This window comes from Miniopterus schreibersii (genome assembly GCF_964146895.1).
Source record: "Miniopterus schreibersii genome assembly, chromosome: 6".
Lineage (NCBI taxonomy): Eukaryota > Metazoa > Chordata > Mammalia > Chiroptera > Miniopteridae > Miniopterus > Miniopterus schreibersii.
Genome location: NC_138107.1, coordinates 11,466,012 through 11,491,719, shown reverse-complemented (window position 1 = coordinate 11,491,719; position 25,708 = coordinate 11,466,012). Strand labels below are relative to the sequence as shown.

The 25,708-nt window shown below is 53.6% G+C and overlaps 1 protein-coding gene across 1 annotated transcript in view; it reads left to right on the top strand.

Annotated features, from left to right (window-relative positions):
- Positions 1–20,997, top strand: part of LRFN2 (leucine rich repeat and fibronectin type III domain containing 2) — a 180,451-nt gene extending 159,454 nt beyond the window's left edge. The window contains exon 3 of the mRNA XM_081140415.1: positions 17,501–20,997. Coding sequence (XP_080996541.1) covers positions 17,501–18,494 — 994 coding nt within the window. The 3' untranslated portion in view covers positions 18,495–20,997. The remainder of the gene's footprint in view (positions 1–17,500) is intronic.
- The last annotated feature ends 4,711 nt before the right edge of the window (positions 20,998–25,708 follow it).

Here is a 25,708-nt window from a genome sequence, read left to right as displayed (position 1 = left end):
TCAACCGTAGCTGCTCAGCCTCCTGGTGGCTGCCTCCTCCCAGGACTGAAATGAGACCCGGGTCATGGGTTCAACCCTAGTGACAGGGCGTGTCCAGGGGAGAGAGTAAGATTTATGTCTTGGTCTCTGTCCTTAATGAGCCATCATCCCCCAGAGCCACCGTGACCGCGGCCACCAGGCCCAGCAGATCCCAGGCCCAGCGCTGGGGACGGCGGGTGGTCAGGGCTGGAGGGAGACACCGTTGAATCTCCCACAGCCACGGGCTCGCTCCCTGGCTTGTGCACGTCCGGCCGAGGGAGCAGCTGATAGATCACAGCTGGGCTGCTGACCTTGAGTCTTAAGTAAAGTGAAGAATAAAAGGTCATATTTATTCCATCAGAGCCTTGGGAGCCGTGAAATATCGGAGTGTGAATGAAGATAGTGGCAAATCACTCACCACTCTCGGGAACTTGCTGATCTGTCTCCCGGCCCTGTCACGCTGGGCGAGACAGGATCAGTGTGCCGGAGACGGAGAGAAGGAAGGCATGGGGACTCCAGGGACCCAAATGGTGCTCTCTCTGGAATGTAGCAAGAATCTCTGAGATTCACAGGTTCCTAGAATGCAGGCCTTCGCCTCAGATGCCACCCTTTTAGCCCTGGCCGGGTGGCTCAGTTGGTGGGAGCGTTGTCCTGTGCACCAGAAGGTTGCAGGTTCGATTCCCAGTCAGGGCACATACCTAGGTTGGGGTTTGATCCCTGGTTGGGGCGCATAGGGAGGCAAATGATCGATGTTTCTCATATCGGTGTTTTTTTCCTCTCTCTCCCTTTCTCTCTCTCTAAAACCAACAAAAAAACATATCCTTGGGTTAGGATTTAATAAATAGATAGATGATGATAGATAGATAGATAGATAGATAGATAGATAGATAGATAGATAGATAGATAGATGATAGATAGATGATAGATAGATAGATAGATAGATAGATAGATAGATAGATAGATGATAGATAGATAGATAGAGATAGATAGATAGATGATGATAGATAGATAGATAGATAGATAGAGAGATAGAGAGATAGAGAGATAGAGAGATAGATGGTAGATAGATAGATGATAGATAGATAGATAGATAGATAGATAGATAGATAGAGATAGATAGATGATGATAGATAGATAGATAGATAGATAGATAGATAGAGAGATAGATAGAGAGATAGAGAGATAGAGAGATAGATGGTAGATAGATAGATGATAGATAGATAGATAGATAGATAGATGATAGATAGATAGATAGATGATAGATAGATAGATAGATAGATAGATAGATAGATAGATAGATAGATAGATAGATAGATAGATAGATAGGGAGATAGGGAGATAGAGAGATAGATAGATAGATAATGTCATGCTTTTAATGAGATTACCCCTGACCCCACTTAGAGCTGAGCCTGCCCTCCCTACGCCCCTAACACTTTCACCTTCTCTTAACCTGTGATGCTTTTCCTTTTTTCCATAGCACACTCCACTTTCTAACATCCTTAATAATTTACTAATTGTGGTTATCATTTACTCTCTCCTCTCTCCCCACCAACGTCACCTCACGGGGCAGGGACTTGTGCCTTGTGGTCACTGCTTATGCCCAGTACTGAGAGCTGCATTGGCACATAATAAGGGCTCCAGGAAAATTTCTTGGATGAATGGATGAGCCTGGAAAAACCTTAGAAATGGACTAATCACAACCCCTCACCAGGGAAGAGCAGAGACCGAGACAGGGCTTGTGCTGGGTCACACAGGGTGCTGGGAGCCTCTGAGCTGCGGCAGGAATCAGGCACCGGAGTCCTAGGCCAGAGCTCGGGCTCTGCGCCCTTCAAGCTGCAGTCGCACCCATCAGAGAACGTGCTTGTCGGTCAAGGGCACATTCCATTAACTACCGATAGGACCAGGGAGCTGTGCAGCCCTGCGTGGGGCAGGCTGGGGGCTTGCTTGCTTCCTCCCTTGATTAAAAAAGAAAGTCATAAAGCTCTGGCTGGTGTGGCTCAGTGGTTAAAGTGTCAGCCCACACAGCGAAGGGTCATGGGTTCGATTCCTGGTCGAGGACACATACTTGGGTTGCAGGTTTGATCCCTGGCCCCTGTCAGGGCATGTGCAGGGGGCAACCAATTGATGTTTCTCTCTTTCTCTCTCTCTCTCCCCCTTCTTCCTTTCCACTCTCTCTAAAAAATTAATGGAAAAAATATCCTTGGGTGAAGATTAACAACAGCAAAAAATGTAATAAATATCCTGATTACTGACTTTCTAACCCAAAGGGTACCCAAAAATGCGGGTTCTGTGACTGGGGAAGGGTCAGGGAGTTTTCTTTCCCGGGAACTTTAGGGGCTGGGGTGGGAGTGAGGTGAGAGTGGTTATGAAGCACCTCACCTGCTGAGTGCCGGCACGCTGGGGCCTTCCCACCATCGCTCAGTTAGCTCTCACCTCCAGGCTGTGACGGGGGGTGGTGATAACAGCTAACATTTATCGAACTGCGTGCCGAGCACTGTTCTTGGTGCTCTCTGGTACTCATTCACTTAATCTGCCCAGCCACTCTGCCAGTGGATGTTTCTATTATCGTCTCCATGGTACAAATAGAAACCAGAGGCAAATATGCCACAACATAAACGCTGCCATTCTGGGTCTTGGGATGCATCGGTGAACAAAACAACTCGGAGACCCTGGTCCTCGTGGGGAAGCAGGCGCAGGTGTGATGAGTCAGTTACACAGGTGTGGGAGGCAGTGGGTGCTACGCAAAAAAGAAACAGAGGCCTGGGGTCAGAGCCTGGGGTGGTGGGCAAATGGCAACATTACATAGGGGGGCTGGGTGGGCCTCACTGGGATTCAGAGGCTTGGCAAAGGCTTGAAGGAGATGAGCCAAGCAGAGCTCTGCGGGAAGTGCATTCCAGGCAGAGGGAACAGCTAAGGCGAGGCCCCAAGGCTGGAGCGTGTCTAAGGAGCCGCAAGGGCCAGGGTGGCCGCAGCAGAGAGAGCGAGGGGCAGAGTCTAGGAGACGGGGCAGGGAGGTGGTGGGGCCGATCGCAGGAGACTTGCAGGCCCCTGCAAGGACATTTTCTCCAATGCACCAGCTCATTCAAATGCTCACCTCATTTCAATGCTCACATACACCCAACCTCCAGCCAACACCCTCTTCTTGGCTCTGCTCACACACCAGGTTGCTTCTACATTGGCCAATAGACACACACTCATATATACACACACACAGCAGCCACTAGACACACATTTATACCAGCCAATGCACACACACTTGCACTCACACTGGCCAATAGACACACTCTGCACTCATATACTGGCTAATGGGCACTCACTCAGCTACCTCCCCGTCGGGCCTCACCCTCCACCCCACCTGCTTGTGGGAGAGGGACAAGAGCTGTCCTCATCAGCCTTGCTCCCTATGAAGCCCAGCATGGCCTGTCCCCAGCAAACCAGGAGCAGGAGGAGAGCAGGCCAGTTCCTGAGGCCTCAGATCCATGTCCCCAAACAAAGTGCTGGAGAGGCTCCCCAAATAGCACAGATGCAAGAAAATCTGTGATTTACTCATGCGTGATTTACTCACATGATCAAGATCACAGACCCACGTGGCCATGCTCCAGGGACACTGAAGTGTATTTAGTGGCTCCATTCTGTGCTGATTGTCCCCAAAGGAGCTGGCTGTCCTTCAGGCTTGGAGCAGGGCTAGGAAGGGGGGAGAGAATAAAGCTGTAGTTTTTAGTTATTCTCGGTTAAAACCAGGACAGTGCACCTCCAGGCCAGGCCAGCCTCAGCCGCAAGCTCCTGGCTCTGAGGAAACCCCACAGTGAGGCTCATCTTCCTGCTCAGCCAGACCCTGAACCCCAAGGCGACCTACGAGTGTCCCCAGGTAGCTCACCTGCCATTGCAAGAGATCCTGCCAGGAGATGGGGGCTTAGGGGGTGTTAGTATTCTCTACAAAAAAGATGATGATGGTTATGGACAGATGATAGACAGACAGACAGACTGACAGATGGGTAGACGATAGGTGATCAAGTGGGCAAACATTCACCACGCACAGGAAGTCCTCACTTAACGTCGTCAGTAGGTTCTGCAACTGAAGCGAAATGATGCATAGCGAAACCATTTTTACCGCAGGCTAACTGATTAAATAAACAGGTGAGACCCCGCAGCCCCTCATGAGCATCAAAACAAAGCCGCATTGAGTGACACAACGTGCCTCAATGACCTGCCATACGGGTGTGATTTATTGGGCTTGTATCATACGCCAGTGCTGCACGTACATTATTTCTAATCCTCATACACCTCTGAAAATTAGGTTTGCAAACTGCTTTTACAAACTAGACTGACGCTCTGGGAAGTTAAGCAACGCGGGTAAGGACATGCGCCTGGGAACTTGTGAGTCACGATTTGAGCCCAGAGCCAAGGGCACTGGTGCCAAATCCTGTGTGCTCTGAGAGTTGGGGACACTTTGATGGCTGTGTCCCTCCTGCCCTGCTCTTGCACCCCCTTGCTCCTGTCACTCCTCTTCTGGTGATGTTTGGTGGAATTCTAGAATGTGAGAATTGGACACAGAAGCGTGCAGAAGGAAAGTGATTTGCCCAAAGCAGCACAGCAAGGCCGTGGCAGAGCAGGGCCCAGAGCCTCACCCGTTCAGCTTGGGCCTGAGGATATCTGGAAGGTGGGCACAGCCTGCTCTTCCATCTTCCCTCCCTCTGGCTCCAGGATTGGGATTGTGTCAGGGCTTCTCGCTGGGCGGGACAGAGCAGCCTCCTCACTGCCCCCTGAGATCTCACACCGGAGGTCATTCCTGTCCCCACCCCTGATTAGTCCCTTCCTGGCCAGCCTGCTCGGAGAGGCCCTGGTGTCCAGCGAGGATCTGCAGAAACATGGCCCAGAGAAGAGCTGAGAGGGCTCCCCCTGACCACTGGCTGGAAGGGCTTCTCTCTGCAGGGAGAGGCAGTGGGCAAATGCGCTGCGGCTCAGCACAGTGGGCTTGGTGTCCGGCAGGCCACTCCGCCATGGGGTCCGGCCTCCGGACATGCGGCACGGAGCAGCCCTCAGGAATGCCAGTCCGTCTCTCTGTCACTCACTCATGCATGGGCTCTGAGTGTCCCCATTATATAAATGACAGTTCACATTTTTGAATGCTTTACCTTACATACTGCGTCCAAGGAGACACACCTCTGTAGGTTTTCCCGATGACTCTACGGACTGGGGAGCAGTGTTATCATTCCCATTTGACAGATGTGAAAGCCAAGATTCAGAGAAGTGCCAGCTCCTTTTTCAAAATGGCTCAGGTAGCAGATGGAAGGCCCGGATTTGAACCTGATCTTCAGACACCAAATTAAACATCATCATGGCTGCTTTTTATTGCATAAACACATTCTAAGCACTGAACTCATTACTGAACAAATACCGTATTTAATTCCCACAAAGATGCCATATGATCACTGTTAACCCATTTTGCAGGTGAGAAAAATGAGTGAGGCTGAGATTCGAAGTGACTCACCTACACTGCACGGTTAGTAAGTTTTTGTCACCAGAGCACAAATTCAACCCGAGGGTAGATCCCGTTCATTTCCTCAGGGAGCTTCTGATGTGGCAGAGGAAGGAGATTATAATTGGGGGGAAAGTGAGGCCCCCAAACTCATCCATGAAATGACTCATCCATTTCATCTTGTTTTCTTCTATAAGGGTCATTGCTGACTCTCCCATTGGCATTGAAACAAAACCTAGTGTTTATGGTTCACTCATTCGTTGCCAGGTGTCAAGTGTTAACACACTTTACTTGATAATCCTGACAACACTCCTACAAAGTAGGTCCTAGAATTCCTATTAACTCAGGCAGAGAGGACTGAACAATCTGTCTTAGGTCATACAGCTGGTCATTAGCAGAGTGGGATTTGAACCCAGGCCTAGCTGACACCACCGCGGATGCTGCGGACTACTGTGCTTTACCTTCCGCAACCTCTTTGCCCATGTGTTTGACTCGTGCCAAGTTCCACTCTGGAGCTGCCCTGTTCTTCAGCCATCAGAACAGGCATATGGCCTACCCTGGCCGGGTCTCTCCCCAGATGCTGCCTACCAGCCCACTTCTTTCAGGGCCACCCAAGCCCATGGGCAGCAGAACCAAGAAGCCCCTGCCAGTGGTGCCTGCCACCCACGTGTGCATCAGTTGCACTGAAGTGACATATATGTTTCCAACAACCTCTGCTCTTCCTGCCCACCTGGCAGAATTTGCTTTGTGATAACATTTCTTTTTTGCCATTTTTAAAACTGCGCTAAAATATACATAACATAAAATTTGCTATTTTAACCTTTTTTTTTTTTTTTTTAATATATCTTTATTGATTTCAGAGGGAGGAAAGGAAAGGGAGAGAGAGAGATAGAAACATCATTGATGAGAGAGTCATTGATCGGCTGCAGCCCGCAACCCGGGCATGTGCCCTGACCGGGAATTGAACCCAGATCACCAAGGATCCTAAGTCGACGCTCAACCGCTGAGCCACGCCCGGCCAGGCTATTTTAACCATTTTTAAGTGTGCAGTTCAATGGCATTGAGCCCATTCATGTTGTTGTGCACCGTCACCACCACCCATCTCCACAACTGTTTCACCGTCCCAGACTGACACTCTGTCCCCATGAAACACCAGCTCCCCCCACCCCCCCAGCCCTCCTCTGCTTTCTGTCTCCATGAATATGACCGCTCCAGGTGCTTCCTACAAGTCGAGGAATACGGGGTTTGTCCTTTTGTGCCTGGCTTATTTCCCTTAGCATAATGTCCTCCAGTCTCCCCCCTGTTGTAACGTGCATCTGAATATGTTATTACAAAATAGGGAACATTTCTTGAATTTCCATGTCATCCATGTGCAGGGCCGTGCAAGTCTCTGTATCCTTCCAGTTTTAATGTATGTGCAGCTGGGAGAGTGCTGTTGTAGCATCTTTAAGGCAGTTTGTGTTGTAGGTGATGGTGGCCCTGGGTGGCGCCCCCATGAAATTATGGGTCTGCCGACTGGGGAGAGCTGTCCGAGCAGGCTCGTCACTGGGTGGCACTGACTTGGAGTCTGCGTGTTCTGGATGCAGCTGGTGGGCATCGTCACTCTGCATACTCCTCAGTTTGCGACGTATAATTGGTCTGACACCTTCTGCGTTCGTCTGTAAGTGATGAATTGTTATCGAGCAAGCTTTTCTCAGCTCCTGGAGGAGAGAAGTGGCAGCTATCATCAGCGTCGTCATTGTCGCTGAGGCTCCAAATGGCCCCGAGCGGGGGGAGCGGGAGGGCTGCCGTGTTTGCCTCCATTGTATTATTCCTCACACCCAGCACGGGAGGTTGGCACTGCTGCCCCCATTTCACGAGTGAACAAATAGAGGATCCTAAAGAGGAAAATGGTCCAGAGTCCTGTAGATGGTCGGGGGTAGAACCAGCCTTCTGAGAGACTTCTGTTTAATTGCAAAGCTGGCACCTTTCCCTCTGAGACCCGCTGGCCCCGTTCTTGGGGACTGGGAGCTAAAGACAGTTAAATACAGAGAAAAGCTCCACCTTTTAGAGACTTGGATAAGGAGAGAGAGAATGAGAAAGAGAGAAAATAAGGGGAGGGCTGCCACTGGAGGGGAGCAGAGTGGGTGCAAAATGGCTTAATAGCCGCCCTAGGGACAGCACGGGGCCTGTCCATGGACAGCCTGCTCCGGCCACCGACAGGTGCAGATACAGCTCCGGTGGGGCCTCAGCAGAAGTGTGGTGTCTGCTTGGGGGAACGCAGAGTCTGACTCAGTTCTCTGTGCTCAGACCTCCCCAGGAAGGCCAAACACACCGCTGTGTGGCCGGAGGGGAGCAGCCGGATACAGGCTGGGAGCTGCCCCGCGGGAGTGGCAGGGGGGGATGCAGGTGCTAACTCTGGAGAATGGGGGGCTCTCGGGTTGAGAGAGCTGCCGGAGTCTGGGAATCATCGACATGTGTTCAAGAAAGAAACACCTTGTTCTGGGGGTTCCCATGGGGTTGAGTTGGGGCCGGTTGGAGGAAGCAGCAGCTGTCAGCACAGCCCGATGTGAGCTGGGATTATGAGCCACTAGGGGCTGTGTGAAGCTGGGAGGGGCTGCCTGGCATGTCCCTGGAAGTAAGTGGAGTGCTGACATCCAGGGGAGCCTGTTACAGAGGCACTGGGGGGCCCTCTCAACCAGGTGTCCTGTGGTCTGTGAATGGAAATGGCAGGGGGAGAACTGGGAAAAGCCAGGGGACATCCTGGTGAGTCAGGCACCAGCACCTGGGCTGGAGGGGAGGCTGGGGCTGTGGCCTGCGCCCAGACATAGAGGCAGATCGCAGGCAGCGGGCCCCTGAGCTGTGCTGGGCACCTGTGTGCCTGCCTTGCTAGTCGTATCTAATTTAACCTCACGCCTGCTGGACTCACCTCTCTGTCCTCATTGGGACGAGGTGACTCCCTCCCTCACGATCACTAGCACACACTGAGCTCTCACTGTGGGCCACGTAAGGTTCAAATAATAGGGACCGACTCAATTCGTCCTCATAGCAAGCTTGTGAGGGAGGCCTCATCTCGGGCCCTTTACAGAGAGGTCAAGCGGCTTCCTCAAGGTCACACAGCCATTGAGCGACAGTACTGGGTTTTGAACCCTGTCCATCCAGCACCAGCACTCACGCTCTGACCTCCTGGCTTTATCTTCTCCATGAAGGGGCCACACTGTTGTCTCAGCCACACACAGGGGCTGGAGATTTCCCAAACCCTTGCCTGGCGGCGGGATCTGCCACCCATCCTGAGTCAGGGAACAAAGGCAAGACGGTGCCTCCTCAGGTCACATCCTCACCTGTCACCAGGTAAGTCCTCACTCTGGGAGATGAGCCCAGAGGCAGCCTGCTGGGGCGGGGCTCACCGTGGCCTAACTTCCAGCACCTGATATCCACAATCGCTGAGCCTGGGCTTAACTAACACCACCGCTACGTGTCCTCTGAGAGAGACTCTGGACTCACACGGGGCAGAAAACACATCCTGCTGTGGGTGTGGAAGCCACGAGGTTTTCCTGCTGGCCCAGCCAGGATCCAGGAGCTGCCCACGTCTCCCAATGTCTGGCTTGTTTAGGTTTGCCAGCCTCAAGTCCTTGAGGCCTGGATTTCCACCATCAGAGTTCTGTTTCCTTTGGTTCAGCATCACCCTCCCCTTAATACAGCCAACTCTCAGGTGGAGCTCACCTGCAGACACCGACCGGGGTCTGTGGGGAAGGGCGTTGGGCACCCTGCCTCAGGATCCCTGCCACGCTGAGTGTGGCTCCTGACAGGGCGAGGCCACTCCCTCAGAGACCTGCAGTGATGATTAAGTTAGTTGATAGATGTAGATTACTCAAAACTGTTTGACATATATTAAGAGCTCAATAAATGTTAGCTGTCATCACAGCAAGATAAATATTTGTAGTTGCTATCAAACAGTAGCCTAACTAAGACTTGCTTCCTGCTAAAATCAGATTCTGCTCAGTCCAGTTCAAGCAATACAGTCTCGGGAGGCCCAGGCTCCGCGGCTTGGCGGGCCTGGAGGGCCTGGCGGGCCTGGCTTTCAACGCTGGCTCAGCCTCTTTCCAGCTGTGTGAACTGGAGCAGGCGCCTCACCTGCCTGAGCCTCAGTTTCTCCATCTGTAATGTGGGAGAGTTATTCCTACCTCACAGAGTCAGTGTGCAGAAGCAAAGAGACCTGCCTGTCAGTGCTCAGCACACGGTAAGTGGTTAATAAACTGTGCAAGATAGAACAGCCGGATCTGCACCACTCCTGCAGTCTGCGCGGGGAAGCAAGCGGCCCCTGTGGGGCTTGCAGGAAGCGGGAGGGGCTGGGGAGCCTGCCGCCTGCCTGGGTTTAACGAGGCCCTTTCATGCTCCCTGAGGTTTTGCATGGGGCCGGAGAGGTTGGCAGGCCGGAGATTCTGTGAAGAGTCAGTAATGAGGGTGCAGAGCCAGGGAAGTGGACTGGGGAAGCTTGATGGGCCTTCTCTAAATTAGTGCTGGGGCCAGCAGGCAGCTGTGGTGCAGCACTGATGGGGGAGGGAGAGGGGAGAGCACCCCAAAAGTGGTGGTGCTGGTGCAGCTGAGGGGGTGGAGGCTGGAGATTAAAGAGGTGATGTTTGCTGACAACTCCAGGGAGCAAGAGCTGCATTTCCTGTGTAGACACCAATTTCCTACACAAATACACACTCACCTGCTCTTATCTGTCACACATCTACATGTAACAAACTCCTCGGGTTCACCTCATCTTATCTGCAGGGCCTGTATCAGTCAGAAGAGGCTAATTACTGTTGCACACGCATAAAGGCTGAAACACAACAGAATTTGATTCCTGGCCCTCCTGGGTCCAGGGGGTACAGCGGTTAGTCAGGAAGCCTCCTCACCTGCAGACTCGGGCACCTGGTTCCCAGCACCCCCAGCCTCGCAGTCATCTGCGTGGTCAAGGAGGGTCCCCACACCCAGGGTGCAGCCCGCAGAAGGGAGGGAGAGTGTGGGGCAGGAGCTCCCTCTCTTCGAAGCCTGGCCCAGAGGTCGCACCCACTGTGGCCACCACATTCCTTTTGCCAGAAGTTACCACTTGGACAACCCTATCTGTAAGGGAGCCTGGGGAATGCAGCCTAGAGGGAGCCCGGGAGAGGGGAGAGCGGACTTCAGCAGTCAGCTCGCAGGCTTTGAGTGGAGACCCCTTAAACTCTCACGTTCCCATTTCTGGATGCCCCAAATGAGTTTAATAGTAGCAATTAGGGAGGAGCAGAGTTGGCCTGCAGGGGTCTCTAAACCTGAGGTCACATGGGAGTCACATCAGAAGTGTTGGGAGGCATGTGGGAGCCTCGCAGGGGCAGGGGTGGTTAGGGGACTGGGCGGGAGAGGGGCAGAGCAGTGACTAACGCAGCCTGGGATCAGAACCTTCTGGACCATATATATGTGAACACCTATGCTCTCTCTCTTTCTCTCTTTCTCAGACACACACTCAGCTGTCAAATGATAGACACACAGCCATGCCCCTACACACTGTGTCACACACAGGCACACACATTCACCTACATGGCTGCACTCACACCCCCCAAACACTTACCTACATCACATCCATAAACATCATCAGGAGTCCCTGCGGCGAGCCTCAAGGATATAGGAAAATGCCCCTCTGGAAAATCCTCCGCACACCAGCCGGTGTCTGCGTCACCGCCAGCCAGCCATCATATTGAAAAGTGACTCTCTTACATTCACATAGGCCTCACGTTAACAAAGCATTTCAGTCACTGCTCAGCCACAGGGCAAATATTTACCCAGCAGAGACTCTGAGTAAGGCATTACGGTTGGCAGCGGAGATACGAAGATGAATGACACGGACCCAGGGGAGGCACAGGGCTCCCCCTGAGGGTGCACCCAGGGCTGTGGGAGGAGGGAGCAGGAGCAGGTCTGGGTGGGGTCGGCCTGAAAGGATGGGTGAGGTCACCAGGTGGAGGAAGAGATCAGAGGCTTCCAGGAAGAGGGGCTGCTACATGCAAAGCCTCCAAGGTGGCTTGTCTGGGGAGTGACACAGAGACTCAGAGGGAGTGTCTAAGTGCTCCCTAAGGCTGGGGGTCCTGTAGGTTAGGCCAAGGTGCACCGCTGCTGACATGAAGTAATGACAGCCTTTCCCACAGTGTGAGGAGAAGGCGATAAACTAATGGGTAGAACAGTCTTGTCACGTAAAGGTTATCTCCCTGTGTCACTCAGGATGCGATGCAGTCGGGAAAAAGAGAAGCACTCTACATCTAAGAGGGAATTCAGTGCAGGGGTCGGATTACATGGGTGATGGCATTGCTGAGGGGTCGACCAGGGGGACATTAGCGACAGCCCAAAGCCACTACCACCCACCCACTGCTGCCCACGGATGGAGGAGATGGCAGGAGCTAGAACCCTGGAAACTCGGGTCATAGAGGAGCCTCCGGAGCCAACAGGGAAAAGCAGAAAAAGATGAAGAAATACTGACTTCTCCCCTCCTCGGACCCTCCAGTCTTCCCCCAGTGCTTCCATCGGCCAGCTCTCCCTGGGAGCCCGAGGGCAAGAAGGCCTGGGCATAGGCAAGGGAGCCCGGGAAATGCAGGCCCTTAGCAGGCCGAGGGGCAGGTGAAAGGGAAGACGTGCCTGCGAGCAAACCGTAGAATGGCCAGTAAGCTGTGATTTCTTCTTAAACCCCTGGTATCAGCTGCAGATGTCATCTGTAGATGTGTTTCCTGGTGTTAAATTGAAGGGACAAACTCCAAGTGAACATTGATAGGGGAAAAAAAGAAAAACCACTCAGAAGCAGCCTCTCACGCTCGTGTTGTTTTCCCTGGGTAAATGCTTGGGGTTGCAATTTTAAATTGTGTTTAGAGCGTGCGAGTTTAATTAAATTTAACACATTGGAGCAACTTAACTTGAAATAGCAATTCATGTTTTCCGCTAACAGAAATGTCACTAGTCTGTGTGACAGAGAGAAAAACCTCTCATAATTTGAGGACGCGTCTTTCACCAAGAGGATGTGACGGGGGTTTGTGCCAGATGTGGCCATCTGCCTCTCCATCCGCTCCCCTCCTCCACCCCGCCGTGTGCCCTGGAAAGCTGAGCAGTATGTGCCCATGAACACTGGCTTCTGGCTGGGTTCAGCCATGGGGAGAAGTGGCAGAAGAGTGGGCGGAGGGAAGAGAAGAGAAGAGAGTGAGGTTAGGGTGCTTACTCGCCTGGTTCCCATGCTTTAGGATTGCTCCTGGCTGCCTCATCTACCTATTCTAGGCCAATGTGTCTCAGCAGGGGGTGATTCTGTCCCCAGAGGACATCTGGCAGTGTCTGGAGACATCTTTGGTTGTCACAACTGGAGATGCTACTGGCATCTGGCGGGTAGGAGTCAGGGTGATGTGAAACATTCTGCAGGGCACAGGACAGCTCCCCGAACAAAGAATTATTCAGCCCAAGGTATTAACAGCGCCAAGGCTGAGAAACCCTGCCTAGGTCAGTGCTTCTCAGGCTTTCACGGTGAAGGGCTGGAGCTGCTTTCCTCCCATCCTGTGTGGGCCGATGCTTCCCTCCCATCCTGTGTGGGCCGATGCTTCGGTAAGAATATAATAGAAATAAATGATCAGGAAAATGACATGCACTTGGACGTCACAATCTGTGCCAAATCACCATGAAACATTCTTACTGCTTACTCCCCATTTCTGCGCTGTCTGATCATGAACCAGGAATTGACAGCTCGGGGCCCGGCATCCGGCTGTGGGCTGCACTCTGCGTCAGGCGGGCCTGCAGAATTCTCCCTCCTGCCTGGGTTTGGTCACCTCCCTGGGGTGCTCAGGCCTAGAGAGGGGCACCGCTTGGCTGCTACCAACCCTGAGTTATTGCACGTTCCCTGTGGTCCCCCATCCCCGTCTGTCCCTTTGTAATGAGTCATTTTATGAGTAAGGTCTGATTATCCCCCTGTGAGTCTATCTTCTGCCCTGAAAAGCCTGAGAGATTCCGAAGTGTTTCCCTAAAGAATGTGCACAGTGTTAGCAGGCGTGGGGGTGGAAGGCCGAGAGCGTGATGGGGAGCCAGGCTTGGGAGCCCCGTTCAGGAGCTTGGCTGTGCCTTAGAGGTCACGGGCAGCCCTTGGAGAGGGTTTTAGTGGGTGAGGGGCACAGCCGGAGCTCTGCTTTAGATGCAGCTCTCTGGAGGTGATGGTGCTGAGCACGCCCAGAGGTGGAAAGCCCATTTGGAGGCTGCTGCCTTCATCCAGACCAGAGACGGCGAGGCCTGAGCAGAAGTGTGAGTGCGGAGGTGGGAGGTGGGTGGGAATGAGGGTGGGAGCCAGGCTCCCAGACTGGCCTGGAGGATCAGTGGTTGGTAGAGCTGGGGATCCTGAGGGAGGGGCAGGGCCATGTGGGCAGGAGATGAGTTAGGTTCTGTCCCTAGAGTTTGAATAGTGCCCGTTTCACATGACTTTCTCACACAGTTTGTCCTTTCTGCTGCCTGGAACAGGGAGCAGTCTTGCTTCTAAGAGTGTGGGCTCTGAATTCAGAGGGTCCAGAGCTGGTGTGGGCTCCACAGGGCCCCACAGAGAGGAAAACTGCTTAGCTTACTCCTCCCCTCAACGGGAATGAGGGTAACCTCGGGCATGCCAGGAGATGGAAGCAGGGAAACGTCCAAGCACAGGGCTAGCACGTGCTGAGCACCGATTAGTGACGTTACTGGTAAAGGCAAACTTGACTGCCACAGACTGTTTTGAGGCACCTGGCTGCCCCTCTCCTGTAAGTACACACAGACACTCAAACACACAGACACACACTCACAGACACACTCACACACGTGTACACACACACACACACACACACACACACACCAGAAGCTGCTTTCCTCTGAGGCCAATTCTTGTGCAAGGCTTTTCCAAGCCTGACTCTTCACCCCTGGGGCCAAGGATCAGGTTCACCCTCTTACACCACCATCTGTTTCCCTTACTGGGGAAACAAGTGGGGGAGAGAGGTCAAGCAAGGTCTCAGGCAAAGTCACCTGTGGAGGGCAGGAAGACAGGGCAGACTGTGTGGCACAGGGGTCAGGAGCACAGGCTCTGGGGCACCACGGAGCAGACGGCTTAGTCTTTCTGTCTCAGGTTCTTTATCCATAAAGTGGAGATGAGAGTAACAGTAACAACCTCCTCAACAATTGTTGGGAAGATTGAATGGGTATTGATCCTCTGAAAGACCTTAGAACAGTGACTGGCATAAAGCGAGGCCTCAGTGTTAACTACTCCTCTTTAGTAGTAGTAGTAGGTCCTGCTTCCTGGGAGGAGACAGTGTAAACACTGGGATGATTTCTGGGCCCCTCGTTCACCTCCCGTGTCTTGCAGTTGTTGTGACCAGTAGATGCAGTATGGAATGTGGAAACCCTTGTCACATAGCAGGTGTCCAGTAAACAAGCCAGCCCATCCCCTGTCCCCAATCCCCAAATGGGTCTGCCCCCGGGGGGGGGGGGTGCAGAGTGCAGGGATACCGTGGACAGGAGCCGCCTGCCTGGGCTTGAATCCGGGCTCTGCCAGTTAGTTTGCTTTCTACCTCTGGAGTCTGTGTCCCCATCTGTAGGAGGAGGAGCATACCAGAGGTCACTCAGAAAGTTGCTGCCCGGCTGGGCGTGCCTCAGCGGTTGAGTGTCGACCTGGGATCCAGGCGATCGGAGTTCGATTCCTGGTCAGGGCACATGCCTGGGTTGTGGGTTCGATCAATGACTCTCTCATCATTGATGTTTCTGTCTCTCTCTCTCCCTCTCCTGTCCTCTCTCTGAAATCAATAAAGAGATATTTAAAAAAAAAAAGAAAAAGAAAGTTGCTGCAGGACTAAGTGAGCTGGCAGGCACTGGGCCCCCAACACAGCCTGGCACACAGCTGCCCCTTGCTGTTTGCTCTTACTATCGTCACTGTTCTGGGTGCTACCGAGGGGAAGGAAGTGGACCAGTAGCACTGGCCACAGAGGGGTCCTGGGGCTCTGCCCAGTGATGGTCCCCCAGGCCAGACACCCTGCTAGTGGAGGAGTATGAGGCACAGGGGTCTCTGAGAGTTATTCCGGGGGAGGAGTAACTGGCCCCAGGCCAGGGTGGCTTTTCACTGAGTTGAGAAAAATGCCCTGTGTTTGTCACTTGGTGAGGAACAAGCCTGGGCTATGGGCTTAGAAACCAGTGCTAAGGTCCCAACTACCCCATCCTAGCAGCCCAGCTGTGTGACCTTGTGCAAGTCACTTAGCCTCTCTGAGTCTCCGCCATTCCATTCCCCTGACATGAGAGCACGATCCCCTCTCACAGGATTGCCGAAATGCACAGTGGAAAGGTAGACTTAAGGGGCTCGCCTGTAGGCACTTGCTGGATCCGGCCACCTCCTCTGCCTGCCTCTTCAGCCCCAAACACTGTAGCTGTGGGGTCGGGGTGAAGCAGGGGACAAAGGTCCCTCCACGTGGCTTCCCCAGCAGAGCAGCTGGAAGCGCGAGGAGGGAGGCAGAGCTCCCAGGCTGCCCGCTGACGGGATGTCAATATCTGCCTGTCGGCCCCGCTCCTCCACACGGACTTCCCTGCTAGACCTTCTCAGCATCTGGAATTTCATATCTGAGATCTCAATTAAGCTGCCTGGCTCTGGATTTGAGGGGTTGACGACTGCTGATGAAGCCCTTGAGTAGGAGGCAGGAGAATGGAGGGTCCCTGGAGAGCCAGGGACTCTGGGGAAGGCTGCAGACAGGGACATGGCACCTTCAGGCAGAGGAGAATACTTCTGCAGGAATATTTATGGGGTGACACAGGCATCGTCTCGGGAAACGGGAGAGGTGTGATACCTGGACAAGGGCCTCAGAGAGCAGGGTTGGCGTCCAGGCTTCCCGAGGACCCAGGCAGGAGCAGCCCAGGCTGCAGTGGGTGGGCCCAGTATGGGGAGACCACGGACTCATCAGACCCTCCCCTAAGGTGGAGGGACCCAGCTCGGCCTCCCCGACCACGGCAACTCTTTCTGCGGGTCTCTCTGGATGTGCCTGGCCTGCTATGGCTGTGACAGAGGAACTGTCCTTCCCTCTGGGAAGCAGAATCACCCTCTAGTCTTCGACATTGCCCCCTGCCCCCAGTTGCCCCCTGCAAACCTTCCCCTTCCCTAGGCCTGAGAGCCATCTGGAGATGAGAATGGCCTTGGCTTCTGGAGTTAGGACCCTGTCTGTGGCTCAGTACAGCACAGGACCCAGAGAAGAGGCTCCATCAGTGTTGCTGAGCCTCCAAGGACAGGACAAGGTGGGGACCGGGGACCGAGCTTTCCGGTGGGCTGCACCAGGGCCAAGGCCAACCCGACTCTCACACCTCCGGCCCCAGACACTCTGGGAATATTTGTAGCAGACTTGGCAGGAGTGGGGCCGGGCTGGGGGCTGGGGCTTCCCTTTGTTTAATTTCTGCTGCTGCTCCAGGCCTTTAACCTCTCTGCCCCTCTGTCTCCCCCTCTGCCCCTCCCTGTGCTTCCTCTCTCATCTCTGCTGGGTCTCTCTCCTTTTTTCTCTGTACCTCCGTCTCTAAACTGCTTTCCTGTCTCTACTTCCAACTCGTCTGCCTTTATTCCCACCTCTCCTGCGTGGCTTCCCGCACTTGGCCGCTGCCGTCTCTGGGTACATCTCTCCGACACTCCTGCCCTGGAATCCCTCCCTCTCCCTTCCCTTTTCACTCGCACCTGTCTTTCTCTGTTTTCTTACCTGGGGCCTCCCCTCGCATCTCTCCGACTCCTTCACTGTTTCCTACACCCTGTTCCCGTCACCTGCTGTCCCTTCCACTTCTCTCACTGCCCCCCCTCCTCTCCGTCTCCACCTCGCCCCTTCCGTCCCTTCACCTGTCCTCTCTCCTGCCCTGCCTCCTACTGCGTCCCTGCGCCCATTTCTCTCTCGCCGCCCCCACTTCTCCATCTGTCCTGCGTCTGTCACTCCCTCTCTCTCTCTGCCTCTGTCCCCACCGCTCGGCTGTCCTTCCCCATGCCTCCCCCGTGTCTGCCCCCACCCACCCTAGGATGATCCCGGCTTCCAACAAGGCCTTTGTGGTCAACAACCTGGTGTCAGGGACCGGCTATGACCTGTGCGTGCTGGCCATGTGGGACGACACGGCCACGACACTCACGGCCACCAACATCGTGGGCTGTGCCCAGTTCTTCACCAAGGCCGACTACCCGCAGTGCCAGTCGATGCACAGCCAGCTCCTGGGCGGCACCATGATCCTGGTCATCGGCGGCATCATCGTGGCCACGCTGCTGGTCTTTGTCGTCATCCTCATGGTGCGCTACAAGGTCTGCAACCACGAGGCCCCCGCCAAGATGGGGGCCACCGCGGTCAGCAACGTGCACTCGCAGACCAACGGGGCCCAGCCGCCCTCTGCGGGCAGCGTGCCCAGCGGGGCCCCCGCGCCGGCGCCGCCCAAGGTGGTGGTCCGCAGCGAGCTGGCCCAGTTCAGCCCCGGCCTGGCCCGAGGCAGCGACTCTTCCTCCTCCAGCTCCCTGGGCAGTGGGGAGACGGCCGCACTGGGACTGGGACGGGGCCCCTGGAGGCTCCCGCCCCCAGCCCCACGCCCCAAGCCCAACCTTGACCGCCTGATGGGGGCCTTTGCCTCCCTGGACCTCAAGAGTCAGAGAAAGGAGGAGCTGCTGGACTCCAGGACTCCGGGCGGGAGGGAGTCTGGGACTTCGGCCAGGGGCCACCACTCGGACCGAGAGCCGCTGCTGGGACCACCTGCGGCCCGGGCCAGGAGCCTGCTCCCCTTGCCCCTGGAGGGCAAGGCCAAGCGCAGCCATTCCTTCCATTCCTTCGACATGGGGGACTTCGCAGCTGCAGCTGTGGCAGCAGGAGGGGTCGGGCCAGGTGGCTACAGCCCCCCCCGCAGGGTCTCGAACATCTGGACGAAGCGCAGCCTCTCTGTCAATGGCATGCTCTTGCCCTTTGAGGAGAGTGACCTGGTGGGGGCCCGGGGGACTTTCGGCAGCTCCGAATGGGTGATGGAGAGCACCGTGTAGGCTCGGGGTGGGTGTCCTCCCTCCTGCTCTTGCAGGCGGAAGAGGGGAAGGAAGCTTTCCTGGTGAGTCTTTGTGGGGTTTCCATGGTTATGTTTACATCCAGGGACAGTTCAGTCTCTCTGTCCACACCCCCCCCCCAACACCTCCCCAGGCCTGTCCCCTGCCCAGCCAGGGTGTGCTCAGGGAAAGCAGGCTCCATCGCCAAGTGTGGACTGGGCCCGGAGTGTTTGGAAAAGTGGACTCTCGCCTTTCTCATCACAAATGCAGTGTATGAGCAAGTGGCTTTGGATCGCTTAAGGTTCCCGTGTGGTTTTTGTTTCTTAACTAATTTCTTCCACTTCCCAATGCCTCCTCCTCACTCACACAGATAACCGAGAGTTTGCTACACGTCTGAAATAGGTTCCCATGGCCCTGGCAGCGGTGGTCATTGCCAGTGGAGGAAAGAAGGGGCAGATTCTGGTTCCACACTTGTCTGGAGGAAGACTGTGGGGTCCCCTGTTGAGACTCTTCATTTTTCACAACGGTCCCCACACTTAGGAGGTTAGAGTGATCCCCATACCTGACCCAGCTTCCTCTGCTTCTCAGTCGTGACTGTCGACATCTTTCACATCAGCTTAAACCAGAGGGTGACTTCCAGGACTCCTCATGCAGGAGAGGGAGCTGGGCTTTCCAAGGCACAGGGTGTGAGGGATGTTAGTTCTTGGAGTTCATTTAGGATTTTTGCCTCTTTTGGGGGGAAGCTGGGACAGAAAGTCCAGATGAGCAGGTAGTGGGCCAAGAAAACTTTGTAAGGAAAGCAGGGTGGGCTGGCACAGGAGCACTGGACTTCAGGTCCAGAGCTCCGAGTTAAGGTTCCAGAGCCACCACCAATAAAACAGCTGGAAACATTGGGGGCGGGGGGGCTTTCCTCTCTTTGACTTCAGCCTCCTAATTCACAAAATACTGGGATTGTGCCAGATCTTCTATTCCATTCCAGTCCTGAGGACAAATGAACTCTCACGACTTAAAGGTTAGGGTTTCCAGCTTGGCGGTACCAGCAGCACAAGCTGGCAGCGCAGCCCCTCTCCTTCCCGCTGCGCACAGGACGGAGCCCGAGGGGCTGTGGCGGGGAAGCTGGACCTTTTCAGTATCTAGTGCTGAAGCTTGAAGAGGTGTTTGCAATTATCCCATCCTCAACCCTCTCCCAGCCCCCAGAGTATAAGGGACTTGCCTGAGTTCACACAGTGAGTTAGTGACCTTAGTCAGGGCACAGGCCAAGGCCACCTACCTCCGGGGGGGGGGGGGGTGGTGGTGGTGGTGGTGGATCTGTTCCCTGGTCTACACCTTGGCTAGGGCGTTTCTATGTCCCAAGTCTGTCCTTTGTCCTGAAGAAGCTGGCTCAGGGTGGGAGGGGGCACCTCCCATGGACACCATCTGTGAGGAGGACCCATCCGTGGAAGTGGCGTGATGGCGATGCGAGGGGCAATGGGCTCACTTCTACGTGGGATTAACCCCACCCTCCCAGAGTGCCGAGAGGGGACCAAAGACGTGGCCAGGGAGGGACTGCTCTAGGAGCAGCTGAAGGACTTGCCCCACGTCTCTGTCTCTCCCAGCCTGTCTGTCCCAGGTCTCTCCTCATTGCCAACACACTACCTCTCACTTGGTCCCCCAACTCATTCCTTCCCCCCCCAAGCCCCCGCCACCCATCCCTAGCCCCTCTCCGTTCTCTGACTGCCAACCACACAGCACACAAAGCATACGGGTGAGGGTGAGTCCATCTAGGGCTGGAGAGCTCTGACGACTCAGACCTGGAGCTGAGCTGGTGGCCCCCACCCCGACCCACATGGCACAGGAGAGGGCAGGGAGCAGAAAGCAGGATGGCCTCTGGCTCCAGCCAGGAGCCTCCGAATCCCATGCCTCCGCCCTTCCATCCCCTCCTCCCTCCCTCCCTCTCCTCTCCCCTCACCTTCCCTCCCCCTCCTGCTTTCATTCTTTTTCTTCCTGGGACTCTGCCTTCCTCAGTCCCTTCCTGGTCCTGACAAGGTCATTAACAGACCAGTCTCTTCCTGAGGCCACCAGGTAATTTCCCGGGCCATCCCAGTGCCAGAGCCCACGCCTTCCCCAGCCACGGTGGCACCAGCAGAACTGGGTGGCTTGAAAGCTCTCCTGCCTCCCTCTCCCCCGCCCGTTTCCCTCCTCTCCTTGCCCCCTGCCCCTTTCTCACTCAGCCTTTCGAGACGCAGCCATTGAGGAAGCGGGCACCTTGCTTTGGCCTTTGGGCGCAGACACCCCGGGGGAAGCGGAGGGCATCGGGAGGTGGGAGCCAACGTCTGTGCCCGTCTGCGGCTCCGAGCTCCGTCGTGCCGTGATATGTACTCGCCCTGTGTTTGTCATGTTTCTGACTTGGGGTTTTGGAAAACATCGTTCCTGTGGTCAGAATATAAATGCCAATCGTCTCCTTTGCTAAAATATGTACAGTAAAATGTACAGTTTTCAAAACAATGACCAACCGCCCTTCCTGGGAGAGAGAAAAAAAGAACGTTCTCGTGTCTGTAAATGCCTGCTGTTCGTTTCTCTGGAACCCTGCGGTCCTCAAGGTGGCCGCGAGGCCCACGGCCCTCAGGCCTGCGTTTGCTCCTGCCTGGCGGGAGCCGGCTTCCTGCCAAGGTCACGTAGGAGATGGAAACTTTCTGAAATCAGACAATGAGGCCGCCCTCTGGAGCAAAGAGCAAAAGAGGGGTCGGGAGTGGAGCCCCAGGCGAAAACACTCGACCACCCCCCGCCACCCTGCCCGTCCCACCTGGCACCTGGATTCTCTCATGCCGCCTGCCTCCTGCCCCTGCCTGTGGGCACCACCAGCCTCGCCACTAGGGGCGCACTCAGACCGCCCACCTATTTTGGTGGAGCCCTGATGGCACTTTCTCCAAAAGGGCCTTTTACTGGGGAAGCAGTACAGCAGCGCAAAGCACAAACCCGAAGTGTAGACACAAATGAGCCTCCGGAGCACAGTTCCCAACACTCTTTCCGTCTAGTATCTAGGTCAGCACCGTCCAACAACGTGTGAGTCACGGTGCCATTTCACATTTTCCAGGAGCCACATCAAATCAAGTTTAAGAAACAGGAGAAATGAATTTTAATAATATATTTTATCTAACTGAATATATCCAAAATACTATCATTTCAACACATAGTCACTATAAAATTTATTAATAAGATATTTAACTTTTTTGGTACAAAGTTCTGTGTGTTTTACATTTGTGCCATAAGTCGGGTCGGACCAGCCACTTTTAAGTGCTTTAGAGGCATATGGGGCTGCTACTGGACAGCACAGCTCTAGACACACAATGATTGATGCGGAAGCCCAGCTTTTGGAAGGGGAAGGAAACTGCAGTTATTATCTGCAGTTTTCAGGTACTGTGTTGGGGTTTCACATGCATTTCTCACGGAATCCTGACTGCAGCCTCTCAAGGTAGATATTATGCCTATTTTACAAATGAAAGGACCAGGCTCAGAGGGGTTAAGTAACTTGCCCAGGGTCACACAGTAAGTCTGGCTGCAAAGCCTTAGATCTTTCCATAATGTCAATGCTGCCTCCCCCATCCTTCCTTCCTCCCTTCAACCCACTGCAGATGGCAATTTACATGGACTGAAGTACTCAATTTATAGCCCAATCTAGAAGCCTTTGGTTTGGCCTCAAGGTCTAGTAAAATTCTCAGAGTGTTTACTACAGGCAAGGGCTTCAGTGGTTTCTTCTGACTTCACGCTGGCCTTCCTGGCTTGAAACACATTCCCTCCTTTGGCCAGTGAGATCCCCGCAGGCATCAGACAGTCCTGCCCAGACCACCCTTCTAATCATCCCTTCTCCTAACTGGTGACTTGTTTAATAGCTGGCCTTGTCTGTCTCCCTCTGTCCCAAAAGTCTGTAACTTCATCCCCCTAAGATAGAAAGCCTCATGCCAGCTTGCTGCCTTGACTAGCAAGCCCACCTCTTGACTCCAAAACCCGTGTCCCCATCAGGAAGGGTGTTTGCCCACCCAGCCCCTCTCTGCTGATGGAGAGGAGCCCTCAGCTCTCTGACTTTGCAGAAAAGACAGAGCTGAGACCCCCGAGCCCCTTGAATTATTAAGCTTTCTGAAAAATAATCCAGCCCCCAGTCCAAGTTCTTAATTATGCCATGTCCCTCAGGCTCTCCTCAGGGATGGTTTTCACTTTGCCATCATAATAGTATCGATACTCCAAAAGAGCTTAAACACATGTGCTTTTTTTTAAGGGATATCATTTCCAGCCAGGTAAGAGGAGGGTCACTGTCTCAGGTTTCCTCCTTTCAGAGTGAGTGGTAACTTCTCCCCAAGTCTGTGGATATTGATGTTTCCTAGGTGCAGCCCTGGCACTTCTGGGTCTTCCATGCTCTGTTCCCAGTGTGTCCGCGTGCAGGGCTCAGGGCTTCGGCGAGCTGGCGGGGCTTCCTCTGGTCTTGCAGCCCCTGGGGTCTCTGCAAACTGCTGCTGGTAGAACAGACACACTCTTCAAAGAACAGACTGTTGGCAGGCAGCAGGCAGAACCTGCACGCACAGTCTTAAATTTCACACCTAGATTCCCAAACCCAGCCATTCCATGAGATACCGTTGGCAGTAAGGAATATTTGTTGTGACAAGAAGGCTCCCAGGTAAATACCTGAGGTTTCCACCTTTGTGTTATAACAGAATCCAATCCATCCAGATCGCTCTCCCGACATCTAAAAGGAACACTGCCCCCTTCACTGTTTAAAATATGTTTATGTTTTCAGTCTTTAAACCAAACATCTTATTTTCTCAGCTTCCACGATCTCATTTAAGGTTCCCCAGCAACCAGTCAGTCCATGTTTACAACAAGGCTCCCTGGCTTCCCTTTACTGCAGCCTCTATCAGAGGGAAATCGATAAGCTTCCCAGCAGACCCAAGAGGGAGGCTGGCCTTGACCTCCCAAACTGTCCTGTGTCCTGTTGTCGTAGCTGTTTAGCATCTTCCAAGGGTGGGGTGATCTTGCCCCATGTCTTCATTTCGGACAATGTTTGGCAACTTTCTCTGCTCCCCAACTCTGGGGAAACAGGCCCAGATGGCAGGCTCTAGGTTGGTGATTTTCCTTCTTGAGCTAATTGAACTTCTGGCCCCTTTAGCCAACAGCCAAATGGCTCCTGGCGAGTGAAACCAGTATTCTCCTCCGCCATCCTGTGCTGGAGCTTCTCCGGGGCTGGAGTAAGAAAGATCTCATGATCTAGTCCCTTCCTGAGCTGTCCATGCATCCGGCAGTTACTGGCTTGGTTCCCTACTGATGAGGGGGCGAAGCTGGAATTTACCCATCTCCATGGGATCCCCAAACCCATCTGGTCCACAGCCAGCCAGCCCACTAACCAGCCTCCTACGGCCCCCCCCTCCGTCCAGCTGCCCGTCTGGTTAGGTGACGACACGCCCCCTCTTCTTTTGCCACCTCCCCTATAACATGTGTTCATTGGTGCTTCCTGGCTCACCCAGCAATATGCCATCTATATACTTTGCACAGGTGAGTTTTCTTTCCCTTGACTCCCTTATGTCATATCCAAGATGTCCCCTGTTCCCCAAGCTGTGGCCACCTCTGTTGGCTGGCCTTCCTGATACTGTTCCCACTCTCTCATGAAGAAAATCTCAGAGCCCCACGTCTGTCCCCTTCATCACTGACGTGGTATGTCCTGGTAACTGCAGGTATCTCGCTTACCATTTGAGGAGGAATTTGACAAAGAGGAAAATATTTAAGTTCTCAGTTATTTCAAATAATCCTGAGTGTTCCCCCCTGGGTTCCCTGTCACGCTCTCTCCACCCATTCCTTTGGGGATCTCTCAAGGGTACAGTTCTGTCTATGAAGGACGGGTTGGTTGACTTCCCTACCCAGACTAATTAGAGGAAAGTTCTTCTCCCTTCCTTAAGCTGACACAGGATTGGCATTTTCCAAGTGGATATTGAACTGCAGAATGGAATCGATAATAATAGCTGACTTTCATTGAGAGGTTCCTACTATGTTCCATGCACTGTTCTAAGAACTTTATACAGATCAGCTCAGTCCATCATCAACACAACACAATGAAGCAGGTGTTAGTACCATTGCCCTTGGCGAAGCAAAGGTAGAGAGGGGTCATCTAAGCTGCCCCATGGGACACAGCTAGTGAGTGACAGAGTTAGGTAAACATTTAATAACTGCATCTGTACTGCAGTTTCCAGAGGTGATTAGAAATGCAGTTTTCTGGGTTTCGTGTAGACAGCCCGAATCTTGGCTTGTGAACCATGAATTTGAGAGGACTGAGCCTGGCAGAAAAAGTGCCAGAGGTGGAGAAGTCAGAGCTGCATTTGGTCAACATGCATTTGCTGACCAGCTACGTCCCCACACAGTGCCCAATTTCAAGAGAAATCAAAATACGAATGAAGGACACTGTGCATGCCCTTGACTGCTGCACTTGATGGGCAGGAACATAAACTGGTATCTGGTTTTACAAAGGTGGTTCTGTTTTCACTCATTTCAAGAGAATGTATAGCTTTGGGGAACCTACTATACAGGAGGAGATGGATGGTAGATTGGCCAGGGCCACAAGCCCAAGGTAGCGCCCCTGGCTGGAAGAATTCACTAGATTTTAATTCCAAAGGGACCTGTCATTAGGAAGTGACTGGCTTTGAGTCCAACTGTGGCCCAGCCAGGGACCAAAATCCCCAGTTGGAGTCTGCACTTGGACAGGTGGGAGGAGGCCAGTCTAGCTGTCCTGGGAGCTTTGAGGAGGGGTGGAAGGTGGGACGCAGAGCAGGCCTGGCAGGCAGCAGCTGCAGAGAACTTGGGGTCCCGAGTGCAGCCGTTCCTGGGGGGCCGTCCAGTGCGAAGAGCCAGAGCCAGTTTCTTGGTCTCAGTTTCCTTTGCAGTAAAGTATCGATGGTAAGTATTGATCGGTAAGTATGCCTGAGGAGTACCATGTAGCTCACACTTCGAGTTGAAAAATGCAGAGTGATAACAGCCATTATTATTAATGATATGCATCACTGAAAACATTATTATAAATTATAGTGTATAAGTGATAATATTCGGTAAATCAGGCTCAGAGAATCTCAGGGCTGGCACAGCTATCGGAAGTTGTCCAATGCAGCCTCCCCTAATGGGTATTAGAATCCCCTCTTCAATATCCATGAAACTGTTATTAATCTTATTACAAGCAAGTGTGCGTGATGGATTTCTGAATCCAC